At 42.9% G+C, this 26,966-nt stretch overlaps 1 protein-coding gene across 1 annotated transcript in view; it reads left to right on the top strand.

The window, feature by feature from the left end:
• LOC134532231 (uncharacterized) overlaps positions 1-26,966 on the top strand; it is a 55,994-nt gene that overhangs the window by 20,884 nt on the left and 8,144 nt on the right. The window contains 6 exon segments of the mRNA XM_063368652.1: positions 9,183-9,559; positions 9,561-9,617; positions 9,619-9,917; positions 9,920-10,381; positions 10,413-10,840; positions 12,606-12,802. Of these exon segments, the coding sequence (XP_063224722.1) occupies positions 9,183-9,559; positions 9,561-9,617; positions 9,619-9,917; positions 9,920-10,381; positions 10,413-10,840; positions 12,606-12,802 (1,820 nt within the window).

The raw sequence follows: 26,966 nt of genomic DNA, 5'->3' as shown, positions 1-26,966 counted from the left end.
TGTTGGAATGTGAAAAAAATAAGAGATTTTCAAAGAACACTAAGGCTGCATACATGGCTAAAATTCATGGAGAAATGAAGGAAAGAGCTGCAGAATGCAATGAAGTAATGAAGAAGTTATTAACAGCTGAGGAAGACCATGTTGATGTTTTTTTCAAAAGCATCGCTATGTCCGTTAAGGCTCTTCCAAATGCCTTCATAAACCAGGCAAAATTGAAAACACTGCAAATGTTGAGTGAACTTGAAGAAGCATGTTCCTCAGCCCATCAAACTGCACCATATCCGAATACAGCTTGTGTATCACCGTATACAAGTTACAGTGACACTACAACTAATAATTCTCATGAATCATTTCACTACATCAGTTTGAATCAATCTTCAGTTGTGCAAAACCTTCCTGATCCACAGCCTTCTGACTGTGAAATGCATGGTCTTCACATGGATTAAGAATTATGTTAATTATTATTGCAGAAATTCGCTGTTTGTTATTCTTACAGTCATTATAACCTTAGTGGTAAAATAAATCTACTTTTAGACTATAACATGTAATAAATGTTTTAACGTATGACCACGGCTCTCTGCACACTCTAGCCAGTCAACTGTTTGTTGGTTGCTGGCTTTCCAGACATCTTAACAATGTTAAGGGATTCTCACTGGCACAAAGCAATTCATACAAACTGTGACCCAATTGCTGGTGCGGCACAAATATATAAGGATTTGAATTTTAGCCTATTATTATTTTTCCAATGTCTCTTGCAATACTAATTGTAAGTATAACATTTACCTGAATACAACTTTCAATCTATTGTATTGCTTTGCCCTAACCTTGCTATTGACGTTTTGAATATACTTTTAGATAAGCTGATTACAATGTGATTATCTTTAAAAAAAATTTAAAAAAAAATTGGTATAGCAATTCAAACATTAATAAACTGTCTTAGTTTTACTAACTTTCTAGTTGCCCATTTATTTTATATATGACCTTTGTCTATGCACTATAAAAATTCTAAATGCATCTACAAAATAATTCTTGAAACACAGTTATGTAAATTACATACTTACTAGATTATTTGTGACAGATTACCATTTATTTTTTTCTATACTTTCTTTAAACAATAATTAATAAAAGGTAATTTAAACATACATCCCTAAGTGTCAGAGCAAGCTTTTCGTCTGGTGTTATCTGGTATTGGACACAATTAATTGAGTGTTTCTTCAAGTCATCTTTCACTAAACCCAAGACATAGTTGATCTGCGGCACACTAAGACGGAATAATTCCTTAAACTTCTTGTCATCATACTGCAAATGCTTGCTTATGAGCATAGAGAAGAAACCTTAATCAGCACGTTGCCTGTACACAACACTAGTCAATACGACACATGTTATATAGGACCCTGCCGTGCAGGAATAAATGCATTACAATAGAACTTTAAACATATTTGTCCTGCCAGTGAAGTTTTCAAAGTACTCTGCAAAAATGTCCCTGTACTGAGATGACGACCAATTTCCACGCCCTACAGCGCCAACTGACACAGTTGAGGACCTTCCAATGTATCTTCAAATATATAACCATCTCTATCGCGTATGTAATTGTGAAGAACGCAGCATGTCTTGATGATTTGTATGGCAAATTGTCTTTTCACATTCAGTGGCCGATGCAAAATACGCCACTGGTTGGCCATGATGCCGAAAGTGCACTCAATGAAACCTCTGGCTCTGGTGAGTCTGTAATCAAATATCCTCTTTCTAGAACTCAAGGACTTGCCGCCATAAGGGCGCACAAGGTGCTCTGATAACTGAAAAGCTTCATCACCTAGGAACACATTTGGCATGGGCTCGTCTCTCATTTCAGAAATGGTACAGTTGGCTGGGAGTTTCAAATCCTTATTCATCATAGCTTTGTGAAACTTAGAGTCTTTGAAGATAGTGGAGTCGCTTTCCTTACCATCTGCACCAATGTTTATAGCTACAAAACTATAATTTGCATCACACACAGCCAACAAAATTATAGAAAAGAAGTGCTTGTAATTGTAGTTGACTGAACCAGAACAGTGTGGTTTAATTATTCTAATATGTTTACCATCAACTGCTCCCACACAGTTAGGGAAGTCTGCATGGACTTTGAATCCATTTGAATTCTCCAGCCATTTCTCTTGTGTGGGCTTTGGTAGGCAGTCTTTTTGTAGAATGTCAAATATTACAGTACAAACTTGAAGGACAATTTCCCTGGAAGTAGTATAACCAAGTCTGTAGGCATATTGAAAGTCGACGAGATTACATCCTGTAGTAAGGTACCTGCAACAAAAGGTCAAACATGTTTCCTTAATGCATTGTAATGCCATTTCTGACAATTATTTATGTCTATATGTAAAACACAACCTTTTTACTGTTGAAAAGAATGTGTACAATATATATCGGGGCTGCGGTTTAGCAGTACTAGAGCACTAATATCCTCTGTTTCAGGTGCATCTATTCAAAAGAAATGGAAGCATATTCGGAATAGTTACAGCAGGGAGATGAAGCGGCAGAAGGACATGAAAAGTGGATCAAGTACACATCGTTACAGCCCATATGTATACACTAGACAACTATCCTTCTTAAGTTTATGCAGCTCTCAGGTCAATACAACCGGCACAATTACACAAGAGACCGCCCATTCCATTGTTAATAACTCCGATGAAGGTATGAAAGGACCATATAACACTACTGGGGTTTTTTCAGCTAGTTTTCCCCAGTATCCGCCCTTCATATCGTTCGTGGTGCTAGGTTCCTTTTTCTTGACTTTATCTCTGATCTAACACTGGAAGAAACAAGAGGTTTGGGACAGTGTTCGTGGTGTCTTTGTGTACGTCTGTTTTCGGTTTGTGTGTATGTATTTCCATCTGTAAGCGCCCAGGCGCCTTCCTGTACAAAGCAAATAAAAGCATTTAAAATTCAATTCATTCAATTCCATATAACACTAATACGTCTGGAAGAAAGAAAGCGGCTGGTAAAAAGAAGAAAGAGGACGCGGATGCAGAGTTAGCATGCGTACTGAAAGCATCCTTGCAGAGACGGGATGACAGGGAACATTTTTCTGAAAATGATGCTGATAGGCAGTTTCTTCTGTCTTTGTTGCCACACATGAGGAAGGTTCCAGAATATCGGAAACTGGCCACTCAAATGGAGATACTAGAGATAATAGGAATGTGGGTTATGCACCAGGAAACATTGCTGCTTGCCCCTCCCGTCCAACGCCATCTCACATGTCGCAGCACTATGTCCCCCCCCCCCCCCCCACAGCCCGCATTTGGATCGCCAATAGCAGTTACTGTCAATCAACTAATGAACTATGTGGCATACCCAACAACTTCATGGCAAACCTTGAGCAATAGTGATAGACAGCCTCCCGAGGAACAACACCACCGGAAGCGCAGTGCAATGTCATTTGAGTCGAGCGATGCGCTGGACACTCCTCAATCGTATGTACTAACTCTTTTTAAGTAACAATGTATTACACTAGGGTGTTTTATGTGCTGTAAATAATATGTATATTATAAATTATAAATACACATACATATACACACTCCAAACCAACTGTCTATTACATACATTAATTTTTTCTACAGTATGTGCAGGGATATTTTAAGTGTAACTGCAGTTCCTATGTTTACTTTAAAATACAATTCTAGTTTACTTCTGAATATTTCATTCATTTATTAACCACAATCCTACATTTCACCACCTTTTAACACTATATTCAATTGAAGTAATATGCACATCACAATTTATGTTTATATTTTAATGACCTTGTACTCACCGCAACGTCACGATCAGTTTCATCTCCGGGCATATGGATTTCCTCATTGTTGTATCACAGCCTTTCAGGTTGTCTTGTACTGCTAAAAGAAGTTCATCATAAGACTCTACGGACATACTTGTGTAGTTGAAAAACTTTTCTTTATGTTGTCTCAGTTCATTATAAAATATTGCGAACATGCCCTTTACATTGCGCGTTTGTAGCAAAGGATTTACCCATACTTCATTTTTACTACGATTTTTACTCTTCTTCATTACCATTGGGTACCACACAGCTGCTACTTGCTCCGCGTTCATTGTAAAGCTGTGCACAACCTGGTCGCACGGCCAGGTCGCGGACAAGTCGCCTATATTTTCTGGCCGCGCAGCCAATGGTCGCACGGCAAGGTCGACTAGTGCGCGGGCGGCCTTAGGTTAGGGCCACACTTGCGACCTGGTCGCCGCGACCAGGACGCTGCTACCAGGTCGCTTTAAGGGGATTGGTGCAGGGCAAAAATCGGTCACTGCGTCAGAATTTGTTGGAAATTGGCTTAAGTGTCTCATAAGTGCTTGTTCGTTACTACTATAGGATCAGCCAGCACGTATATAAGCTAGCGGGTTAGATTTTGCAAGTTAGCTGGACGAGGGCATCTCTCTGCTCGAACAATAATAGAATAGGACGATCTTCATTTATTAATTTCACTCTCTATTTTTCAGGTTTAGAAGACAACAGCCTGGGGGCTAGCTACAGCAATACTGGCTCAGCCTAACTTTGACCGAACTATATTGGAACGCAATATTTCGGTCCCTAAGGCGGCCAGTAGAGTACTAACCTATGTATTTTCTTTTTTCGTTCACTAAAACGACTACACGATGATATGCCTGTGCGAGTGTCGGCCAGGACTACCTATTACATGCACATATGGGCTAACTACCCATGCATGTTCTGTGTTCCTAGGGGTTCGGAGGAGCGGCTCGCACAGCTTTACAATACACGCCACACCCGAAGTTTAATTAGTTCACTTGCAAATACAGCACACTATCAAGCCTCTAATGCACACCAACATGACACTACATCACGCCAGCTAGCCGATCTAGCTGGTGGGGAGCTTCTCACCCCCGCCGAATTAGGTACACGTAATTTATATAGCATTACACAACCTACCAGCGCACACACAGGCCCGTGTGCCAAACTTATCCAACAAGGCACGCGCCCCGCCCGTTGATCCAGGTGATTTTACAAAAGTGTGAGGTGCACCTGATTTACAATGCACTAAGCGATTTATAGAAACTTCGGTTTCTGGTCTCGCACACACTAACTGCCCCGGATGGCAATATTATGGATCGGCGGCGTTGCAAGTTAGTGGCGAGCGACCTGTCGTGAGGGAGGGTTGTCGAATGGTGCAGCTCTGAGGCCAGCCATCTAGCGGGGATCGTCGGAAGGTCTTAGAAAATATCGCCTTTCTCACTCTTTCTCTCTCTCTCTCAAGCGCGGACAATCCCACAGGTTTTCTTAGAAGGAAAGCAAACCGTGATAACCAGCTCTTCTCCTTTCCACCCATACTCTCCACCCCCCTCCCTCTTTTGCACCAGCCCTAAACCTTTACAATTCCATTGTCCTTCATTCTCGGCAGCAGCCTTTCCACGCGCGGACTTTCGTGTGTCCTGCTCAAGATGCGGACTGACGTGACCCGATATGTGCGTCACCGTCCAGTTATACACAGTTCCCACACGAATTATATATGATATGTGGCAAGCTTTCTTGAAACTTTGAGTAGTTGCAATACATTTCCAGACGTCCGAGAAATGTTTACCTTAGTTAACTCTATTTATTATGAGTATTATAAAATTCTGAAATGTTGATATTCAAACGAATTTTACTGTGGCGATGAATAAATGGCGATAGGCAGTCTTGTTTTCCAACTATGCTTGTTCTTCACTCTTTCGATATTTTACCCCGCACTCTCGTATAGAAGAGCTATTATGAAAAAGTATAAAGCATTAGCAATAGTATTGTGTTAATGTGTTTCGCTGTAAAATAACACCAAAACCGGTCAGTTTCAACTCCAATTATGCATGCCTGAAATTGAAAAGAATAACCGATGATTTAATAACATATTAGAACATGCAGTTCCCACAAGAATTATTAATGTAATATTACAAGCTGTATTTAATCTTTGAGGAGTTGTAATAAATTTCCAGACGTGTATTGTAAAGTTCTGAGATGTTGATATTGAATCGAATGTTATTGTGGCGTTGAATAATTAATAGCGATAGGCAATTGTGTTTTCCAACCAGGCTTGTTCAACACCCTTCCAATATTTTCCCCCTGCACTTCGCATACAAGAGCTATCATGAAAAACTATACAGCATTTGCAAGTGTTGTGACAGTTGTTTTGCTGTAAAATGACATCAAAATTGGTCAGTTATTGCTACTCAAACACTATGCATTAACACACTAACATTCTTGTTTATTTGGCAAAATATGTTATGAACACATTGTAAATAAATATAATTCCTTAACAGTCTACCAAGCATATGTCCTACTTAATGTTATATCTTTTGCAAAACACTTTTTATATTTTATAATACATATATTTCATAAATTTAGTTACTTTATTTACAAAAAACAATTGGATCAAGTAATTTTTTTTTTCATGCCAAATGAAGTCATGTATTTAAATTGCTTGACACAGATTTCCACAATCCATACATTAAATAAAAGCACTATTTACGTAGACATAAACATTAAAATTTTTATTCTCCCCTATCCTTTGAGTTATAAAAAGAGGTACCCAATTAACACAGAACAATAACGACGTCTTAATACATTTTTTAATCAATATGACACAACTATATGAAACAATTTAGTATGTTACTAATATAACCTTTATTTGTATTCTCAAATCATTCACAATTCAACAGACAGTTATAAACATTTATTTTGCTATATATATATATATATATATATATATATATATATATATATGTGTGTGTGTATATATATATATATACACATATATATATATATATGTATATATACACACATATATATATATATGTATATATACACACATATATATATATATGTATATATATGTATATATATATATATATATATATATATATATATATATATATATATATATATATAAGTACATATCCAAACCGATGAAATTAGCATTAGCATGCATGTTAAAAATAGTTATCAAATCACTGCTCATTTAGTTTATCGTAGGCTAACCTGTTAGGTTCGACCTACAGGCGCCGGTAGATTCCGAAGTGTGTTTATATTCATACATATGTAACACATACACACAAAATTTGTAAATAAAGCATTATAATACTTTCAAATGTTTTCAAAAAATAAAAGTTCAATAATTTTCCCCATTTAGGACCAAAATTTTAGTTGTATTCACAAGATTTACAAAAATTTTGAAAGGTCCGATATTGTATTTACTAAGTGTGTAATAAATTTGTTGTTCCGCGAGCGTATTTTGGTCACTCATAGCAATAATCAGGGGAGGTTTCAAAGAGAGGGGATGGGGAACCCCCCCCCCCCATAAGAGCCAAACCTTACAGAAAAAATGCAATACTGTTTATTCATATCAACACAAAAATATTTGCAAAAGGATACACCAGAAGGATATTTTGTATTACTAATAAGAATTTTAGACATTTTTCGAGGAATTTATTACTATGAAGTTGGCAACTTTGTTTGGTATCTTTACTTTAAATGGTTGAGTGGACCTTACTTTCCCAATTTATCTTTTTTTCGAAGAATTTTTCAATATGAAGTTGGTAAAACATGCTTGGCAACTGTAGTGTCCGAGGTACCCTACTTTAGTAACAAAAAACTTTTTTTTTTTAAGTAAACACAAGTGTAAAGACTTTTAAGTATGTTGGTAGTGATGTGAAGATATATGTAGCTGAAAAGTTGTCAGCAGTGATTTTGTAAGATGGCTAATAAAGATGTTTGTAGTTAAAGCGTGTATTTTAATCATAGGCCTAGACAATGTATCGTGTTCACAATATACTGAAATAACTAAAGAATCATTATAATGATATACTGAAATAACTAAAGAATCATTATAATGCCTATTAAATAGAGTTATTACATGGCGCAGTCGGAAAAAGAACATCGCTTGCGGTAGATGCGAATGGATTGCAGTCATCACACAACGAGGGAAGAACAAAGGTGATTAGTGTTTGGTAAATATTAGCCACGATGAATAATTTAAAGCAGCCAGGACCACTCATTTTCAAGGGAAATGTGGCGGAAAATTACCGCAAGTAAAACAAAAATTTTGATCTGTACATGCTTGCGTCGGGAGGAAATAAGAGTAGTATATATTGGCCGGTCCTGAAACTGGGTTCTGGGTGTGTTGCCGGTGCCGGTGTCCGCCATATTGGATTGTGACGTCACGGCGGCCATCTTGGATGGTTGTGACCTTGACTTGTGACCTTGACTTTTGACCTTGACCCCGGCGGCCATTTTGGATCCGCCATCTTGGATGACGTCATTTAGTTTTCTCGAAAATTCCGGCGTTGTGTTCCGCCATTTTGAATGATGACGTCACCGTTGCAATTTACGTTACGGTCGCCATCTTTAACTTTTTTATTTATAATCCGATTTTAATGAAATTTATTTTAAAAATTATAAAAAAATTAAATAATAAAATTTTAATAAATTATTTATAAAAAAATGTACTTTTACGACACGGAGTCCTCGGTTCGAACCCGGTGAGGACAAAAAAATAAAAATGGCGACCGATCCTTCCCCCGAGGTGGGTGCTAGCAGACTGACCCCCACCACTTTTTAACATGTACATATACGAACTTACACCCCCCCCTCATAAAAATATTATTTCTTGCACATGACGATCCACCACCACCCCTTTTTATTTTTTTCATCGTAATAGCCACCCTCCACCAGTACTCTAGTTTTTTCCCATCCCTCCCTCACTTTACCGACATTCCCACCCCTACCCCTCTCACCCCTAATTTGTTTTAAAGTATAAATACCGGCCGCAGGACCCGGGAGCCATCAGTTATTGCCTCAGTTCCTCCTCCGTCGACGCCGAGTACTTATTTCGTGCCGCGGAGACATCCGTCGACGTCGAGTACTTACATCGTGTCGCGGAGACGGATTTTTGTTTTCTTACGTAATAATTATAATCATGGCTTCGCTTGCCGAAATACACGATTTCATTGCTGAAATAATTACGGGATATGAAGTGATGTCGTTCGATCAAATTCGTCAACCGCTAACTGCAACCATCTTAAGTACTCTTGAAGCATTTCCCGGAAGCGAGGAATTCATGCTGTATCTACACCACCGCATCCTGTGTACGTTGGAGGCGGAGGCGGCTATAGAGCAGCAGCAGCAGCAGCAGCAGCAGCAGCAGCAGCAGCAGCAGCAGCAGCAGCAGCAGCAGCAGCAGCAGCAGCAGCAGCAGCAGCAGCAGCAGCAGCAGCAGCAGCAGCAGCAGCAGCAGCAGCAGCAGCAGCAGCAGCAGCAGCAGCAGCAGCAGCAGCAGCAGCAGCAGCAGCAGCAGCAGCAGCAGCAGCAGCAGCAGCAGCAGCAGCAGCAGCAGCAGCAGCAGCAGCAGCAGCAGCAGCAGCAGCAGCAGCAGCAGCAGCAGCAGCAGCAGCAGCAGCAGCAGCAGCAGCAGCAGCAGCAGCAGCAGCAGCAGCAGCAGCAGCAGCAGCAGCAGCAGCAGCAGCAGCAGCAGCAGCAGCAGCAGCAGCAGCAGCAGCAGCAGCAGCAGCAGCAGCAGCAGCAGCAGCAGCAGCAGCAGCAGCAGCAGCAGCAGCAGCAGCAGCAGCAGCAGCAGCAGCAGCAGCAGCAGCAGCAGCAGCAGCAGCAGCAGCAGCAGCAGCAGCAGCAGCAGCAGCAGCAGCAGCAGCAGCAGCAGCAGCAGCAGCAGCAGCAGCAGCAGCAGCAGCAGCAGCAGCAGCAGCAGCAGCAGCAGCAGCAGCAGCAGCAGCAGCAGCAGCAGCAGCAGCAGCAGCAGCAGCAGCAGCAGCAGCAGCAGCAGCAGCAGCAGCAGCAGCAGCAGCAGCAGCAGCAGCAGCAGCAGCAGCAGCAGCAGCAGCAGCAGCAGCAGCAGCAGCAGCAGCAGCAGCAGCAGCAGCAGCAGCAGCAGCAGCAGCAGCAGCAGCAGCAGCAGCAGCAGCAGCAGCAGCAGCAGCAGCAGCAGCAGCAGCAGCAGCAGCAGCAGCAGCAGCAGCAGCAGCAGCAGCAGCAGCAGCAGCAGCAGCAGCAGCAGCAGCAGCAGCAGCAGCAGCAGCAGCAGCAGCAGCAGCAGCAGCAGCAGCAGCAGCAGCAGCAGCAGCAGCAGCAGCAGCAGCAGCAGCAGCAGCAGCAGCAGCAGCAGCAGCAGCAGCAGCAGCAGCAGCAGCAGCAGCAGCAGCAGCAGCAGCAGCAGCAGCAGCAGCAGCAGCAGCAGCAGCAGCAGCAGCAGCAGCAGCAGCAGCAGCAGCAGCAGCAGCAGCAGCAGCAGCAGCAGCAGCAGCAGCAGCAGCAGCAGCAGCAGCAGCAGCAGCAGCAGCAGCAGCAGCAGCAGCAGCAGCAGCAGCAGCAGCAGCAGCAGCAGCAGCAGCAGCAGCAGCAGCAGCAGCAGCAGCAGCAGCAGCAGCAGCAGCAGCAGCAGCAGCAGCAGCAGCAGCAGCAGCAGCAGCAGCAGCAGCAGCAGCAGCAGCAGCAGCAGCAGCAGCAGCAGCAGCAGCAGCAGCAGCAGCAGCAGCAGCAGCAGCAGCAGCAGCAGCAGCAGCAGCAGCAGCAGCAGCAGCAGCAGCAGCAGCAGCAGCAGCAGCAGCAGCAGCAGCAGCAGCAGCAGCAGCAGCAGCAGCAGCAGCAGCAGCAGCAGCAGCAGCAGCAGCAGCAGCAGCAGCAGCAGCAGCAGCAGCAGCAGCAGCAGCAGCAGCAGCAGCAGCAGCAGCAGCAGCAGCAGCAGCAGCAGCAGCAGCAGCAGCAGCAGCAGCAGCAGCAGCAGCAGCAGCAGCAGCAGCAGCAGCAGCAGCAGCAGCAGCAGCAGCAGCAGCAGCAGCAGCAGCAGCAGCAGCAGCAGCAGCAGCAGCAGCAGCAGCAGCAGCAGCAGCAGCAGCAGCAGCAGCAGCAGCAGCAGCAGCAGCAGCAGCAGCAGCAGCAAGATGCACAAGACTCCGGCATCGAAGAGTGAGGCACCATCGTCGCGGCATCCTCGTAACAAATCCAGCAACATCAACATGTCGACGACGGAGGCGGCGGCGGGTGACCGCGTCGACGAGGGTTGTCGAAGCCCATCGATGTCGCCATCGTCCGACACGTTTTGGACATCTTTCGCAGAGGGGCCGTGGCAGCCGCACGTCCCAAACGAGGACGTCTCAGCCGTCGTGACGCGACAGCTGCCCCGGAGATCGTCAACGTGGTTCGGCCATAGGATATCATCTATTAGGTACCCAGACTTTGTCGACCACGTCGGCGACGTCGACGACGAAGACGACGAATACAATGACGATGTCACCACGTGGTGCAGGGACCTCTGTCCGGACCCACTCCCTCACGAGACTGAAAAGTGCGCCCTGTTCGACAGCGGTCAAGAAAACTATTCTTTCGTACGATCAGGGCAGCAGTGTGTTCAATATCAAGTGTTTTATTACGGTTCCACTACCGACGTGTCAGCCACGGACATTACGTATTTTGAATCGTGTCGTGAAGCCACGCACTTTAGGCTTAATTGGGATTACAAGGATCCCTTCGGTACCGTGAAACCTATAATGACATATGACTGTACGAACCCAAATTGTGTAATCAAACTATGCCATCCGCACTCGTATTTTCCGTGTTCGATTGATGAACTAAAGACATCGAAAATCGGTAATCGTAAATATCGCTACAGTGAACAGTGCGGTGGACTAAAACATTGTAGGTACATGTACCACGATGATTTAGGTTATTGTTCAAAGTTTGAGACACCTTGCTGTCGTGAACTGTGCCCCGTGGCCAGATCAAAACTATTGTGTGAAGCTAACTTTAACGCGGCAATGCATATTCATAGGCAATGCAAAAATCAACCATCATATACTGTATAAATATTATATTGATGTGTATATTTTTAATCAAAACGTAAACGAAAAAAAAATAGCCATGTTCTTTATAATTATTATTTTGTTTTGTATCTTTGTAAAAAACTTTGTAATCAAGAAATTTTTTTATTGTATCTCTACAAAACTAAATTAAAATTCTTATATAGTTTTTGATGTTAAAGTATGTATTAAAAAAAACATGTTAAACAAATGAATATAAAAAAACAATTTTACGTCTACTCGGCACGAAGAAGGTACTCGGAAGGGTGGAGGGGGAATTGGGGCAAAAACTAATGTATGAGTAATGTATGAAAACGCAGAGGAAAAAAAAATTTTTAATGTTTGTGTTTTATCATAATAATAAATCCCCAAGTCACTATACACAATTTGTTTTTTAAAAAAAATATATTATTTATATCTCATCATGTCTATACATGGAAAAAAATAGACTCGAAAAAATTTTTTTTATAACAGTTCACCAGTATACTTGGAAATAATGTTATAACAATACATCTTTAACTTTGAAAAAAAAATTAATTCTTTTCATCTTTATACTTGGAATAAATATTAAAAGTTATTTTTAATAAAATAATTTCTTTATACTTGTAAAAAAAAATAATTCTTTATGACTTTATACTTGTAAAGAAAATTAATTGGTTATAACTTTATACCTGGAATAAATAATAAAAGTTATTTTTTATAAAATAATTTTGTAATATATTGTTAGCAAGCAGCGACCAGCACACGTGTCCTTGAAGGGACATCAGGTCTGTGCCCTCAGCGCCGTGTCCCAAGATCCGACGAGCGGCATGGAGGGGGAAGATGCACCTACATGGACCAGGGGAGAGAAGGGTATATTTTTGCAAAGTAAGATCTTCACCACCTCCACCCTGCCACCACCGCTGCGGCCAGAGGACGACAAACCCCCACCACCGCCACGGGCGCTGTTGAGGGGGTAAAAACCGCCTCACTGTCCCGTCGACAGCGTAACGGAGCGGTCGTGCTTCTTGCACGCTCCTCGCATGATGCATATATACACGTACAGAAATAAAAAAAATACAATTTATTACATACAAAGATTTATTTACACACAAAATATGTTTTACACACAAGTTTTTTTACACAAACTCATTGTTTTAAAATATCCTTTTCATCAATCCATGAGGTAAACTCTGGTCCATGATGCAACCATCGTATTAAGGCCTTACCCTTCATATGCCGTAACACTTCTTCAATGAGAAAAGTATCTGGAAATTTAGTTTTCATAATCTCTTCTCCATAAAACGCCCCTGTTATACGTTTTCCTTTCAGATCCTCGTGAAAATAAGTACGTGTATACATATTTTTTATTCTACATACACCAAAAAGTTCACCAGTCCAATTCCCCTTGTAAGGTCTGTGAAAAATTCCGCGATTTTTCGAAATCCGCACAATGTCGCCGATATTCGCTTTTTTCTTTCGCGAATCTAGTATATTCGTCTTGGAGTACACAGTTCGAAGAAGTCGATTGTCCTTTACGTCCTTCGGCTTGAGTTTCGTTGTAGAATGCACAGTAGAATTGTATTCTCGTACGAGTTTACGAAGTAAACTCAGCCACTTCTAATTACCGTTCGCTGTAAAATTCCTATACAGTTTATTCTTCATCGTACGAATCACACGTTTTGCCATTGACACTTTGACACCGCTAAACATAGAATAATGCGTAATGACGAACTTTTTCATCAATGCCTTGAATGATGCATTGTAGAATTCTTTCCCGTCGTCCGTCTGCAGTAACGAAGTTTATGTTTCAAAATATTCGCCATGGCACTCGTAACTTCCAAAGCGGATTTCCATTTTAAGGGTCTAGCCCACAGGAACTTTGAATAGGTGTCTATGACTATGAGAATGTACCTGTAGCCCTTGTTCACACGCGAATACTCAATCATCCCGATCAGGTCAGACTGCCAATTGTCGTCCAATCCTTTGATTTTGATTTTTCGACGTGGATAATTATGTCTTGCGGGTTTATGCAACTCGCCCGCAATGGCAAACTTTGACATGATCACTATTCAATATACCCCGCTTCCCGTAACTCCTCAAGTATGGAAGTGATTTAGTTGCTGTGCGAATTATTTCGCACGCTCTGAGATGCCTGCAGCAGTCTAAGACGAGCAACCAACTCGTTCGGTTAATCATAATATACATAGTCCAATTTTCTACCAGTGTCGAGTTTATAAAGTCCGGCCCCTTCGATGTCTAAGAAAATACTATCTATAATTGGATATTTCTCATGTTCATAATCTTTGAAACGACCCGTTTTCGGGTCATTTTTTGTGTAAACAACGTTGGAAGTATCCAGCAATCTTCTATATTTACGCAAATCCACCTCTGAATATCCTCGCGGTTTTTTACGAAACAAAAGTTCGCATAATCCACGAGTAAGTTTTATGACCTCTTTTCCACATTCAATATTATCGTCGGACACGAAATGAACTTCTTTCGAACCAAGGACCCACTTACGGCCTCGCTTGTGCACCCCATTCATCGCGTAACTGTTTCGAGGCACAGAGGAGGCCAGGTACTCGCTAGCGAGAGGACCGACTTCAAAACCTTTTTTATTTCGAGGTTTCTTCCTAAGAGTTCGACCGACACGAACTTCGTCTTCGCTAGTAGATACGTTTGTATCATCTGTTAATTGTGGACTTCGCTTTCGTATGCCCGCGGACGTAGTTGATGGCTCTTCTTTTACTTCGATTTTAGTCGGTTTCTCGTTTTCGACGTCCCCTCGCCTGGCTATGAAGCTATCGAGACGGGCACTCAAGGGCTTCAATTTTACCTCTCTTCGAACCTCGTCGCTTAATCTGTGTTGCTTGGCGAGCAAGAACTTTGTTCGTATGGCCTCGATGACATCGTGCAGTTGCTTAGCCAAATCGGTGTTAACATCCATAATTTTTTTCTTATTTCGAAGCACCTTTACACACCAGACGTGAATTAAGTTTTGACAGAAGAGACTTTAGGTCATAACGCCTTTCTGCATTCGAAACTTCGATCATGTCACGAATTCGAGAATCTGAAGTTTCCACGCGCTGGTCTATGGCTACGAGGTACACTATTATTTCGTCCTTTGCGCGTTTTATTTCTTGGCCAAATAGCGAAATGTATTTACGTATTTCAGCATCGTTTTGCACGGTGCATAGTTCGGTACGCGGAGCTCGACTGCTACGTCCAAATTTAGAAATGCTATGATTCATGTTTGACGATAAACTGATCGAAACCCTGTCTGTACCTGCCCTTATATAGAGGCCAGTCCTTTACGATGACTAGGAATCCGTGTTCGTCTTTCCAACACAAGGAACACATGTCTTTGAATTCCTGAAACGACATGTCGGTGTTTACGTGATCGTCGTAAGCGTGGCGTAAATTAACTTCGTCCATGCGAAACAAAAATATAACATTCGCATTATCACGCAGCAAATGTTTGGGTATTCTACAATACGTCTGACACAGGTATACGCGGTCTACCTTTGCGTGTCTGCCCATGAAATGTACTCATGTATTATGCCTTGTTTCTCACAAGCCACATCATGGAACACAAACACGGAATTAGGCTTTGCTTCGTCGGTAGACACCACATCGGTATTATCGCTAAACAGAAAATACTCCAGACAATCCACCGAGCGTAGAACAGCGGCCAAGCGCTGGTACTTTGGCTGTTGCAATGACTTGGAATACAAGTAAATGTTCTCGAACCGAAGACCGTTTGGCTCCTCCAGTAAACTCAGTAGAACGTACGTCTTGCCACAGTTTGACGGTCCTGCTATGATGCAACGTACGGTAGACGGTAATAATATACCATGCCTTGATTCACGACCGATAGTTTCATCGTGCTGCGTAATGCACACGGGCAAACAAACAACTTGCTTGACTATCTCCATCGCTACTGACGAAAATTTTATAAGAGCAATTGTATTTATTGATTTTAGGTCAGTTGCATGTAAAATCTCTAAGAGGCAGGAACAAACAACACATCGGCGCGGGACTCGTAAACTCGCTGATAAACAATCTATCATTCGAGCTACACATTCCCAGCTACAGATTTTGCGGCCCCGGCACGGAACTAGCAAAAAGGTTAGCTCGCGGTGGCATGGGCATTAATTCTCTGGACGAAAAGTGCAAGCAGCACGATATTGCATATTCATTAAGCAAGGATCTGGAATCTAGGCACAGAGCAGATCAGATATTGGCACAGGAAGCCGAAGCTATAAGCAAATCGCCGGACGCGGGACTAGGAGATAAATTCACGGCCTGGAGCGTATCTAAAATCATGAAGGCAAAGACGAATTTAGGAATAGGTGCTCGTAAACCCAGAATTCGCAAGACCAAGAAGTGCAAGATACAAAGATCCAATAAGAAAAAGGGCTGATTTTTACCGCTGCAGGTGCCTGCTATAGGGGCACTAGGCGGGATCGTAGCAGTCGCGGCAAATACTGCTAGAGCAGTCAACACTAGCAAGAACCAGCGAAATCAGTTGGAGGAAGCACAAAGACACAACGTCAACATAGAAGCCATTGCCATCGGTAAAAAAAAAAAATGGCGCAGGACTGTACCTACGGCCTCACAAGGCAGGACGAGGCATGAAAAAGAAACGAGTAAAGAGAAAATCCTAAGTTCCCTACCGAAACGACCGCTCACCAACGTAGATTTAATAAAGTATGCACGCAAACTTAAAATACCAAATTTCCGCGGCGTGTTTATGCGAGACACTTTGCCCAGCAAGCCAAAAACGCACGAACGCGCCATCATTAATTTAGACACGTCGGCGCATCGCGGCACGCACTGGGTGGCCTATGTAAAGATGGGGAAAAAAGCTACTTACTACGACAGTTTCGGTAATTTGAGACCTCCCCCTGAACTGCGACAGTACCTGGGCCTGACCACTACAATGTTTTACAATTACGAAACGGAACAGAGGCCTAATCAAACAAATTGCGGACACTTGTTCCTGAGATTTCTAACCAAACATTAAGTACGAACAAAAAATTATATTTTTTCGTATATAAAATAAACGTACAGTAACAAAAATCAATCAGTCATGTCCAGAACACTCATATTGACAGGTCGTAGCTCGCAGCTACGAGCCACATTCTACCTGCCGCTGGACTTGAACGGAGAATGGAGCATCGGACTCGTAGATTTTCAAACTTATAATGCCATACCGAACATTGACGAAGAAAACTGCAAAATGTGCCTCTTGAAAACTGATGGAACATCAGCTCGGGAAGTTACCATACCTACCAGTGCATACGAGTTGAGTGATATTACAAATAACATCAAGCAAGCGTTGACTCCAAACACAATTTTCGAATTGCGAGATAATCCAAACACGCTACAGTGCGAACTTTACTGCAGTGAAAATGTCGACTTTACGAAACCTGGGACCATAGGTACCATGCTCGGATTCGAACCGAAAATATATGCAGCCAAGACCTTGCACGTCTCCACGCGACCTGTAAATATCATGTCGACAAATGTAATATGCATAAACTGTAACTTGGCACGTGGAATGTACCTCAACGGAAGACTAAACAACATGCTACACGTGTTTTCACCAATGGTTCAGCCCGGATATAAACTGGTCGAAGTACCGCAAAGTATCATTTACGCCCCTGTGCTCGGCAAAACAGTACACGAAGCGGTAGTCGACATTGTCGATCAAAACGATAAACTAGTAAATTTTAGAAACGAAGAAATTACACTACGTTTACACTTGAAGCGATGGGACTGATTTTCAAGACCTATAAATCAAATAAGCGACACGAACCCAGGACCAGTCTGTTTCGAGGCCGCAGCACGTTAACACCTCTTAACGTTAAGTATCTCCGCAGTTTAGGCTACAAAGTTCACAAGCATGGAAGATTATTTAAGCGTGTCAGAAAAAGCTCAGTTTAGCGACGATGTAAATAAATTTGAATATCACTGCTACGCACCCTACCTCCAAGGGCCGTATATGCCCTGGTAGGGAAATATGTATCCCGGTACAGAAACAAGACGTTTATACTCTACCCTGCCAGTCGTTTATTCGTATAAGAGGCACGCTGACAAAGGCGGACAGAACACATCCCACAACTGCGTATTTCGGACGAAACTGAATATTGCATTTATTCGAACAAGTTATTTTCGAAATGAATAATATTGCGATCGATGAATCGTGGGACTTGGGCATTACCGCCACGATGAAAAATTACCTGTCTCTAACACCGAACGACCTGAGCACGACCAAAATCGCAGGTTTTGGAATGGAACCCGATTTCAAAATTCCCATCTACGAATCTGGAAAATTCGAAGTAAGCATACCGCTTTCGATGCTTCTCGGCTTCGCAGAGGATTACAAGAAAATATTGATTCAAGCCCGCCAAGAACTCGTGTTAATTCTAGCGACATCGCACCTGAATGCTGTCGTGGGAGCACCCAGAAACGATCCCCAGCCGGTCGCAGTCACCTTCACGAGCACCGAGTGGTTTGTTCTGCACATAACCGTCAGCACGAAGGAAAGAGTCAGACTTTTAAGTTACGTCAAAAAAGGACAAGACGGTCGAAATTGCGTTCAGGAGCTGGATGCTCGTAACATGCCCCTTACTGACCCAGAATAGACGCAATCACTGGGTCGTCAAGATGTCGAGCAGTACAGAAAAACCTAGATATATAATATTAGCTTTGCAGACAGACAGACAAATGTACCTCAAGACTGACAGATCGGTGTTTGACCAGTGTTTTATGGAAAATGTAAAATTATTTTTAAACAGCGAAAGTTACCCGTACGTGGACATGAACATTGATTTTGAAAATGGCGGTATTTCCTAACCGTATCACATGTACACGCAGTTCCAATCTTCGTACCACGGACGAGAATCGCACCCGATCCTGAGTCCAGACACATACAAATCATTGGCTCCGCTAATCGTATTTGACGTGAGAAAACAAGACGAATCGATTCGCAATTCTATGATTGATTGCCGATTGTAAATTTCCACGAAAGATGATGTACCTTCACTCAAAACGGCGTTCTGTCTAATCCTACACGACAGAGTAATTAATTACGATGCGTTTTCAGGTCTCGTGAAAATATTGAGCTAGATATAAATACGTCTGCATGTATCATTACAACATCAGTTGGTCTCAGGATGTACTGCAACATGCAAGGTTTCCAGAGTCAAAATGGATTCGTGCTCAAGGAAATTGCCTTTACTCACGACGGCTGGACTCGAACCCGCAGCTTCCGACCCCCGTATCCGTGGAAACTACTAGATGAAAAAAGTAAACGGTCGAACGAATGGCTATGTAAATATTATCACGGACTAAAGTGGGGCGAAGGAAAAATTCCGTACCACCAAGTGAAAAACACACTTCAAGACTTATTACTGCAAAATCCGCGTGGTATAATCTACGTTGCCGGACCTGAACAGAAGAAATGGCTACGAGAACTGTGTGACGACGGAGCAGCTGAAATCGTAAATTTGCAGGATGAATACGGCTGTCCTTCCCTGCGCAAACTCTGTTCAATGTACGAAGCTAAGCATCCAAACGACAAGTTTGAACGTGTCTGTGCCTGCACAAACTCGCAGCTAATGCAGAAATAGCACTCGCAGCAGAATTTTTTTTTTAAATATTGGCACACCTGAATATTAATTTTGTTTAGTATAAATAGCTCGAAAATTTAGCTCTATTAATCAGTTGACGTTCGAACGCAGTTACGATGATGCCATTCCAGCCGGAAACCGAGTACCTGAGTGCTAAACCAGACTACAGCTGTGTCGAATACAGTTTCCTGGACGAAGAAGAAAATTTACGCACTTATACCGAAATATGTTATGGAGGAGTCTTGCATTTCCTAATGGCTCATTCGCCATGCAGTCATGAACCATCCCAACAACAAATAAACTGTTGCGGGGCGGAAAAGTGCGTCGTGTTTAACCTTAGACCAACAACCGTTCTTCCATGCACCAAGGAAGAAATTCTCGGTACAACTCTACAAGCATCCGACCGCACGCCAGAAGACTGTAGCGGTATCGACCCCGGCACCCTGGGATGCAGTGAGCAGTCCAAACCCGTGTCTACAAGACGCAGCGACCTGTCCAAACTCGAGGTTACGAAGCGCAGCGACCTGCCCAGACCGGAACTCAAGACTAGGACTCGACGTCGGCCCTCTCCCAGACTCGAACCGGCAACCCATCGCCGCAGCATCAAGAAACGTGGATTGAGCGTCGATACGCCGCAGATCTACAGCGATACTGCTACGGACTGTTACGAATTTCATTCTGTAAAAACCATTCGTAGCGCACTGTGTTCTGTACTCTCTGCCTTGTTAGATGTTTTGAAATAATAAAAAAAAATGTAAAACTATTGTAATGACTTTTTATTTATTTCTCCTTCCGTTTAAAAAGTAACAATGTGGGATTGAAAAGGTAATCATAAAATTAAAAAAAAAATGATATTTTTCAGTACATTATTTAAATATGACACTGTTGAAAAAAATTCGTATAAAATAAATTAACTTGAATTATATATATTTTTCAATAACTTAATAATTTTTTTCCTTTGGAGCAAAGTGAGTATCATGGTGAATCTTCCAGCTGCCAGGAGCTGTTTGATTCAGATTGGTTGCATTTTGACATTTATCATTGTGTTTGTGTATAATGTCCCTCATATGGAGTACAAGGTAGAGTCTCAGGTATACAACATACTGATCATCTGGAGCGAACTATCGTTACTTTCAGTAGCCCGTTACTTTCGTGGGGCCGACTAGGGGCTTGCTGTTTCCCCGGGTCTCAGCTACGCGGGACGAATTACGACTGTACATGATGTGACAGAAAAGTAAGCTATGAAACTAACATCACTTTCAGTATCCCGATCCGTACGTGGAGGCGACTAGAGGTTAGCAGTCTCCAGGGGTCTCAGCTACGCGAGACGAAGTACGAATGTACATGATGTGGCAGAAAGCGAGCTATGAAACTCACACACCGGGATCGGTAGCCAGAGACGCTCGTGGGGACAACTAGAGGATAGCAGCCTCCAGGGGTCTCGGCTAGGTGAGGCGTAATGTCGACCGCACGCGTTGATGGCAGAAAGCGAGTTCGGACAGACGTCACATAACAGCGTATGGTGGCGTGTCTCAGCCACGTGAGGCCTAATGTTGATCCCGCATGGTGCAGACGGAAAGGGAAGCTCTGTACAGACGCTGTGTAACAGAGTAAGGAGTAGGGGGACTAAGCAGAACTGCATACGTGGGGTAGGTGGGAGGATATGTCTGACAGGAGCGTACATACTTATGCATACCGGGATTAAATACACAGTTTTTCGTTTAATCACGTATTTAACATCATTATAGAAAACTTTAGATCTTTTCAGGTCATATGTATGCATACCGGGATTAAATACATAGTTTTTCGTTTAATCACGTATTTAACATCATTATAGAAAACATTAGATCTTTTCAGGCTACAGAAATAATATTGAAGTCGTAAAAGGTGGTGTCCATGCAAAGAAGTTCATCATTTAAATTGCTGTTGTATCATAATAATATCAATCTCACTTTTATATCTATATTTTCATATGGAAATTGATCCCTTCTGCTCTTAATATTATGAACGAGGAAGAAACCACAAATATATTTCATCTTTCCAATACATAAATTTATAAATGTATTTTTTTACACTTTGTGGCGGTCGTGTTTATATAAAATTCAACAGTTACTAACAGAACAGTACTGTGTATCACTCGGTTGTGTTTGTGGAATTGTTTATGAATGGACTCAATAGATTTTACACATGATAATTATTGTATCTAAACGATTAAAATTAATATTAACAGGTTGTTACAATAGGCACGTTGTTACTTATATGATTAGAGAATCTATTGAATTCTATTCTTCAATATAAATACGAGGAAACCAAATAGAATAAGAATATAAATTGATCCCGAGTGTTTTTCTAAATAATTATATATATCACTTTATCATTCTGTGCCGTTAATTAGTAAATTCCACACGATATATTTTAAATTTTTATTATGATTTTAAATTTTTGTGTAGAAATTTTATTTGCCCTACTATAGTGTAATTTTAATTGGTTAGTCCGGTGTACTCCTCTGAGTTAAACTTTGTCTCAGTGCTCTGGAGTTCCTTTCCCATCGGCGTATCGGATATTCTGCTGGCCTAATCACTGACTGGCAGACCGCTTACCATTTCCCCCGCCTTCAGTCACGCCTTAAGCCTGTAATATTATTTCCCTTCGTGACCCTAACTGCCTAAGCAAGCCTGTAGCTTGCAGGCGACCAGTTCGCAGAGACGAGCTGAGATTCGCCTTTTTCATCACGTCGTAGTGTTATATTCGCCCCTCTGTAGCCACGACGGGGCGTAGTTTCCCACCAACGTTGCATTTTACCCCCACCTCCCCCCCTTCCTCAGTTCCAAGTAAGACCAATGACCGGTCGTAACCCCCTGGGGACCGGTTACCGTTCTCTAGGTCTGCCGCGCAAAAACGAAGGCGCCAGAACTGACAGCAAACACTACCTAGCGACTAAGTCGCGAACTTCTCCGCTTGCCTACCCTCTAAGGCACCAGAGAGCAGCACCGCTCTCCCTTGAGTTATATGGACGCCAGGCGCGAGTCGATTCTTTTTAACTCAGCCTCCTCCGATAGAGTTCTCTACGGTCGCCCAGTGTGGCCAACTTCAAAACTCCTGCTAGAGTTTTTTTTGCCCGTATTTGGGCAAGTTCGGTATTTTTCGGCGGCCCAGACACCCCCCCTTTCCACCTGTTAGCGCCGGCGGCTCTTTTAATTACGAATCGCGGACTGCTGCGACACACAGATCAACTCGCGTCGCGGCTGCAGACAGACCTCCATCGCGAATCGGCTAGATTTCATCCGACCGTTAACGAATATGTAGTCGCCTTGTATAAGGGATGCTATCCCTCAAGTCAATTTTAGTAGATTAGTCTGTCTGCATAGTTTAGTTATTTGCCTTGGAAATTTTTCTCTTTGAAATTTATTATTATGAAGAAATCATCTGCGTCCTGCCGCGCAATTCGCGAGCTCCAGAGCCTGGCTGACTCCACGACTGCAGCGTGCTGGGCAACTCCCCTGTTTTGGTGAGTGATAATTCGCGAACCCTCCTTTTTCCCTTTAAATTTGTTTTCCGGGCATTTTCTGCCCCATAGACTGCCTGTATACCAGTTCTAATCAGTTTTGATTTGGACTGTTGCAGACAGGGTTCGATGACGGGGAGAGATTGATTGGTCTCATCTCGTGACCACCCCCCCCCCCTTTTTCTGTTCCGTGGGTCACATTCGAAGAAACGCTTCTACTACCCGACGTGATTGTTTGAAGACCCCGGGTGGTAATGTAATTTCAACATTTCCCCTTTACCTAGCGATGAACTATCTCAACCGGATGACCAACCCACCAGCGACCAGTGTTTTTCTCAAGAAAATGTAAAACGAATAGAACTAATTAAGAATATAATCATCGGATCCATCCACTCATAATGGAAATGTTTATATTTCAAACTAAGAATGTAAAATAGTTTAAGTAAGCGCTGGCCAGCCCCAATTTCGTGTTCCTTTTGTTAATCTTGGAAAATTGTTACATCTTTTGTAGGTATGTTAAAATAATTGAAACATGATATTCATCAGGGCAAATAAAACAGGGAAACTATAGATCAAGTTAATCGTGTAGTTTTTATTTTATTGATTATAACGATCCCCCAACTTCCCCTTTGCTTGTTACAGGAAGTTCCTAAATTGTGTTTGTTCCCACCTCGTGTTGCCTCTGGTAAATCATTTCATTTAACGTATTTTTTTTCCAGCTTGTTTCCAAGGCTCTTTTAATTAATTCCAAATAATTCTATTTTGAGGCACGAGGGGTGTTACAACTTGGTAGCAGAGCATGGTTCCCTTGGTCTATAGGCATACCTGAAAAATATAAGCATACCTAAACTAAAATTAAAAGTACAAAAAAATTTTTTTAATTAATTTTTGATAATAACAACTTTGTAATAATATTGTAAACTGATCGCTGGTACACCCCCTAAATATAATGAGTTAAATTTCTAAAATTTATATTGAGTTTTAAATTCCCGTGCGGACTTAGGTAGCGCGTAGCGTGCAAGACGTCTTTCAGCCAGCCAGCTGACCCCCCCCCCCCCATCGCGCGTCCCTGGACGTGACAGGCACAAGGTCACAGACACCCCTCCCCCCCTTTTCCCCTCTCCCGACGGCCGAGGGCAGTGGCGTCTGTTGACAGCTGTAATCTTGCCACGCGTGCGTGATAGCACGTCGCCTACCACCCCCCCCCCCCCCCTTGTTCATGCAGGTCCCAGAGGTCGCTTACCTCTGAGAGCGACGCCGACAGGCGTACCAACTCATTCGGCTGCCGGCAAAAAATAGTTAACTTTCTGTATTCTGGGCACATACTTCCGACCCGTCGGAGCAACTACGATATTTTTAAGCTAAGCTAAGTTAAATTAAGAGTGTCTTGTATAGAATTTAATGTACTGTTTCAACCATAGTTTGTTGGTTGGCCAATCAACGTAAATTTTTGTATATGTTTTGCTGTTCTCGTAAGACTGGACCAAGCTCCACCTACGAAAGGGACACAATGCTCACGCCGGAGTATCTCCTCCGTGACGAGCTGGAGTACGAACTCCGATTTCGAGGTTTGTCAAGCCTCGGTGACGTGGCCACGCTCCAGAAAAGATTCCGAGCTGCGTGTGCCGAGGAAATTCAACCACAAGTCACTAATCTCGCTGACTTGGACTTTTTGGAGGAATTTAACTGTGTTTGTAGTAAATTTCAGGAACTCCACAGTTATACTAATTCTGTACGAAACGAGACAAATAGAAACAACATCTTACGTGCGCTAACTCGCTTGAGACATATTGGCACGAGATTTACCAACCTCACAATACTAGCCACAAAAAATTAAATGGGATCTACCAAAAGGAGATCGAGAAATGTAGGCAACAGATTCCTGGTCTAAATTTCCAATTGCGGAGCAAACTAGCCACAATCGACCAAAGAACACTTGAACCCGTAGAGGCAGTAGCAGGAGGAGTAACTGACAGTCAAGTACAGGAACCCCTAAAACAAATGCACACTGGAGGCAGCCCAGCCCCTACCCCACCTCTTTCACCCTCCCCACCACCCTCACCCCCCTTGACATCACGTCGCCGGGCATTGACTTCGACATTCACGCCATCTCATTTTCCATCTGCGACGGTCATGGCGACGAGTACTCACCCGAGCACCAATGTCACCTTCGCCTATCCTACGCATTCGCTCTCAGCTCATCCTGTCTACATGCCCCAACCCATATACCTACCCTCCACCTCACCCGCCATTTTCAACCCCTATCATGAATTTCGGTCAACCTTCACATCCCTCCATACCTCCCCGGAAGCCCTTCCAACCTCCTCGGCCAGTGGAAGGTCAGTTTCGCCACTGACAGCCTTTCCTTCCACCCTGGCAGCTACGCTACCACAACCAGCCCCTGTGCACCCTGGTGGCAGGATTGAATCACAACTTCCTTACCCCAGCCCCGCCACCACATACCTGCCATTGGGCCCGCAGGTATACCAACCTCAAAACCAAACTCAACCTCCGCCAGTCACACCTCACGCCTCTAATCTAGCACCGAACCCAGTACCTGTGGTTCCTACCTTCAATCAAACAACTGGAGGTAGTTTTTACGCCAAGATACCTAATCCCGTCGAAAGACTGCTGGCTAATTTTCAGGAAACCACAGGGTTGGAGCCCAAGAGTCTAATCGACTTCCTAAAGAACTTGTTCAAAATTAAACAAAAGGCAAACCTTCCAGACAGGGAACTCCTAGAAGTTATTTTCCCCTTCACACAACCACCCTTGAGCGAGCGAGTGACGCTCGCCATTGAGCAAAATTATTCTTTTGACCAATTTCATGAGGACATTCTAAATTATTTTATTCCAGCCCGTTTGATGACCAACATCAGGTTGGAATGGTACAACAGGCTACAACACAGAAATGAAGCCTTGCCTAATTACATAGCAGACATCAAACTAGCCGCTCAAATTCTTCGGTTGCGAGTATCTGAGAGTGAGATAGTCTCAAACATCCTAGATGGAATTAACCCGCAGGAACGATCGCGAGCAGTTTTTCAGGCCCGACCGCAAAATTTTGCCGAGCTTGATCGCTTGTGCATCTCCAACACGAATGTAGAATACGCAGACCACCAGCGAAATAGAGAAGCTAATGTCTACGCCCACAACAATACCAGAGTAACAGAAAATAAACAGCAGTATTATAACAAAAATTCGCAACACAAAAACAGCAATGAACAAGTCGCTAAGCCTCAAAATAAGGAGGAACGGATACCTGTCTGCAGGTACTGCAAAAGACCCGGGCACTACATTGAACAGTGTCGCGCAAAAAACTATCGCCCAAACTATCAAAATTCGCGTGATTCAAAAAACGTGTAAATCGCTGGCCAGAAATAATTCTTTCTGAGCCAGCCGCCCAAACAACAGTTAGAAATTTTTCCCTTCACACCGAACCTAATGCCAAACACGACCAAAAATTTCAACAGAACACCGCTTCCCCACACAGAGGAAAAAATAAAAGAAGAAAACAGAAACAAAGGCGAGCTAAGAAAGACAAAGCTCGTCAAGACAAGCAAACGGAAAACTGTAACACGTTTAGGCCTATGTGCAGACAATGTAATTGTCCGCGAACCACGGACAAAAGAACATGTCATAATATTCTAGCTAATATACCCACAGTTTTGCCCTATGCCAACACAATAATTGGAAAACAAGAAGTTCCAGGCCTAATAGATACCGGCTCCGTGCGATCTTTCGTGTCAGGCCAGCTATTCAGGAAATTACAACAAGACCGTTTGATTCAAAAGGTAGAGCCAATAAAAATAAAATGTTTTACAGCTGCTGAACAGCCTTTGAAGGTCAACCGTATTGTTTTTGTTAAAGTAAAAATAGATTTGTTTTCTTGGTCTTTCCCATTCTTAGTAGCAGATGATTTGGCCACAGATTTAATTTTTGGTTCCGATTTTATTGCAAAAACAGGCATGATAATTGATTTGAAAGCACGAAGA

The sequence above is a fragment of the Bacillus rossius genome, chromosome 5 (genome assembly GCF_032445375.1).
Source record: "Bacillus rossius redtenbacheri isolate Brsri chromosome 5, Brsri_v3, whole genome shotgun sequence".
NCBI lineage: Eukaryota > Metazoa > Arthropoda > Insecta > Phasmatodea > Bacillidae > Bacillus > Bacillus rossius.
This window is presented reverse-complemented; position numbering and strand designations above follow the sequence as displayed.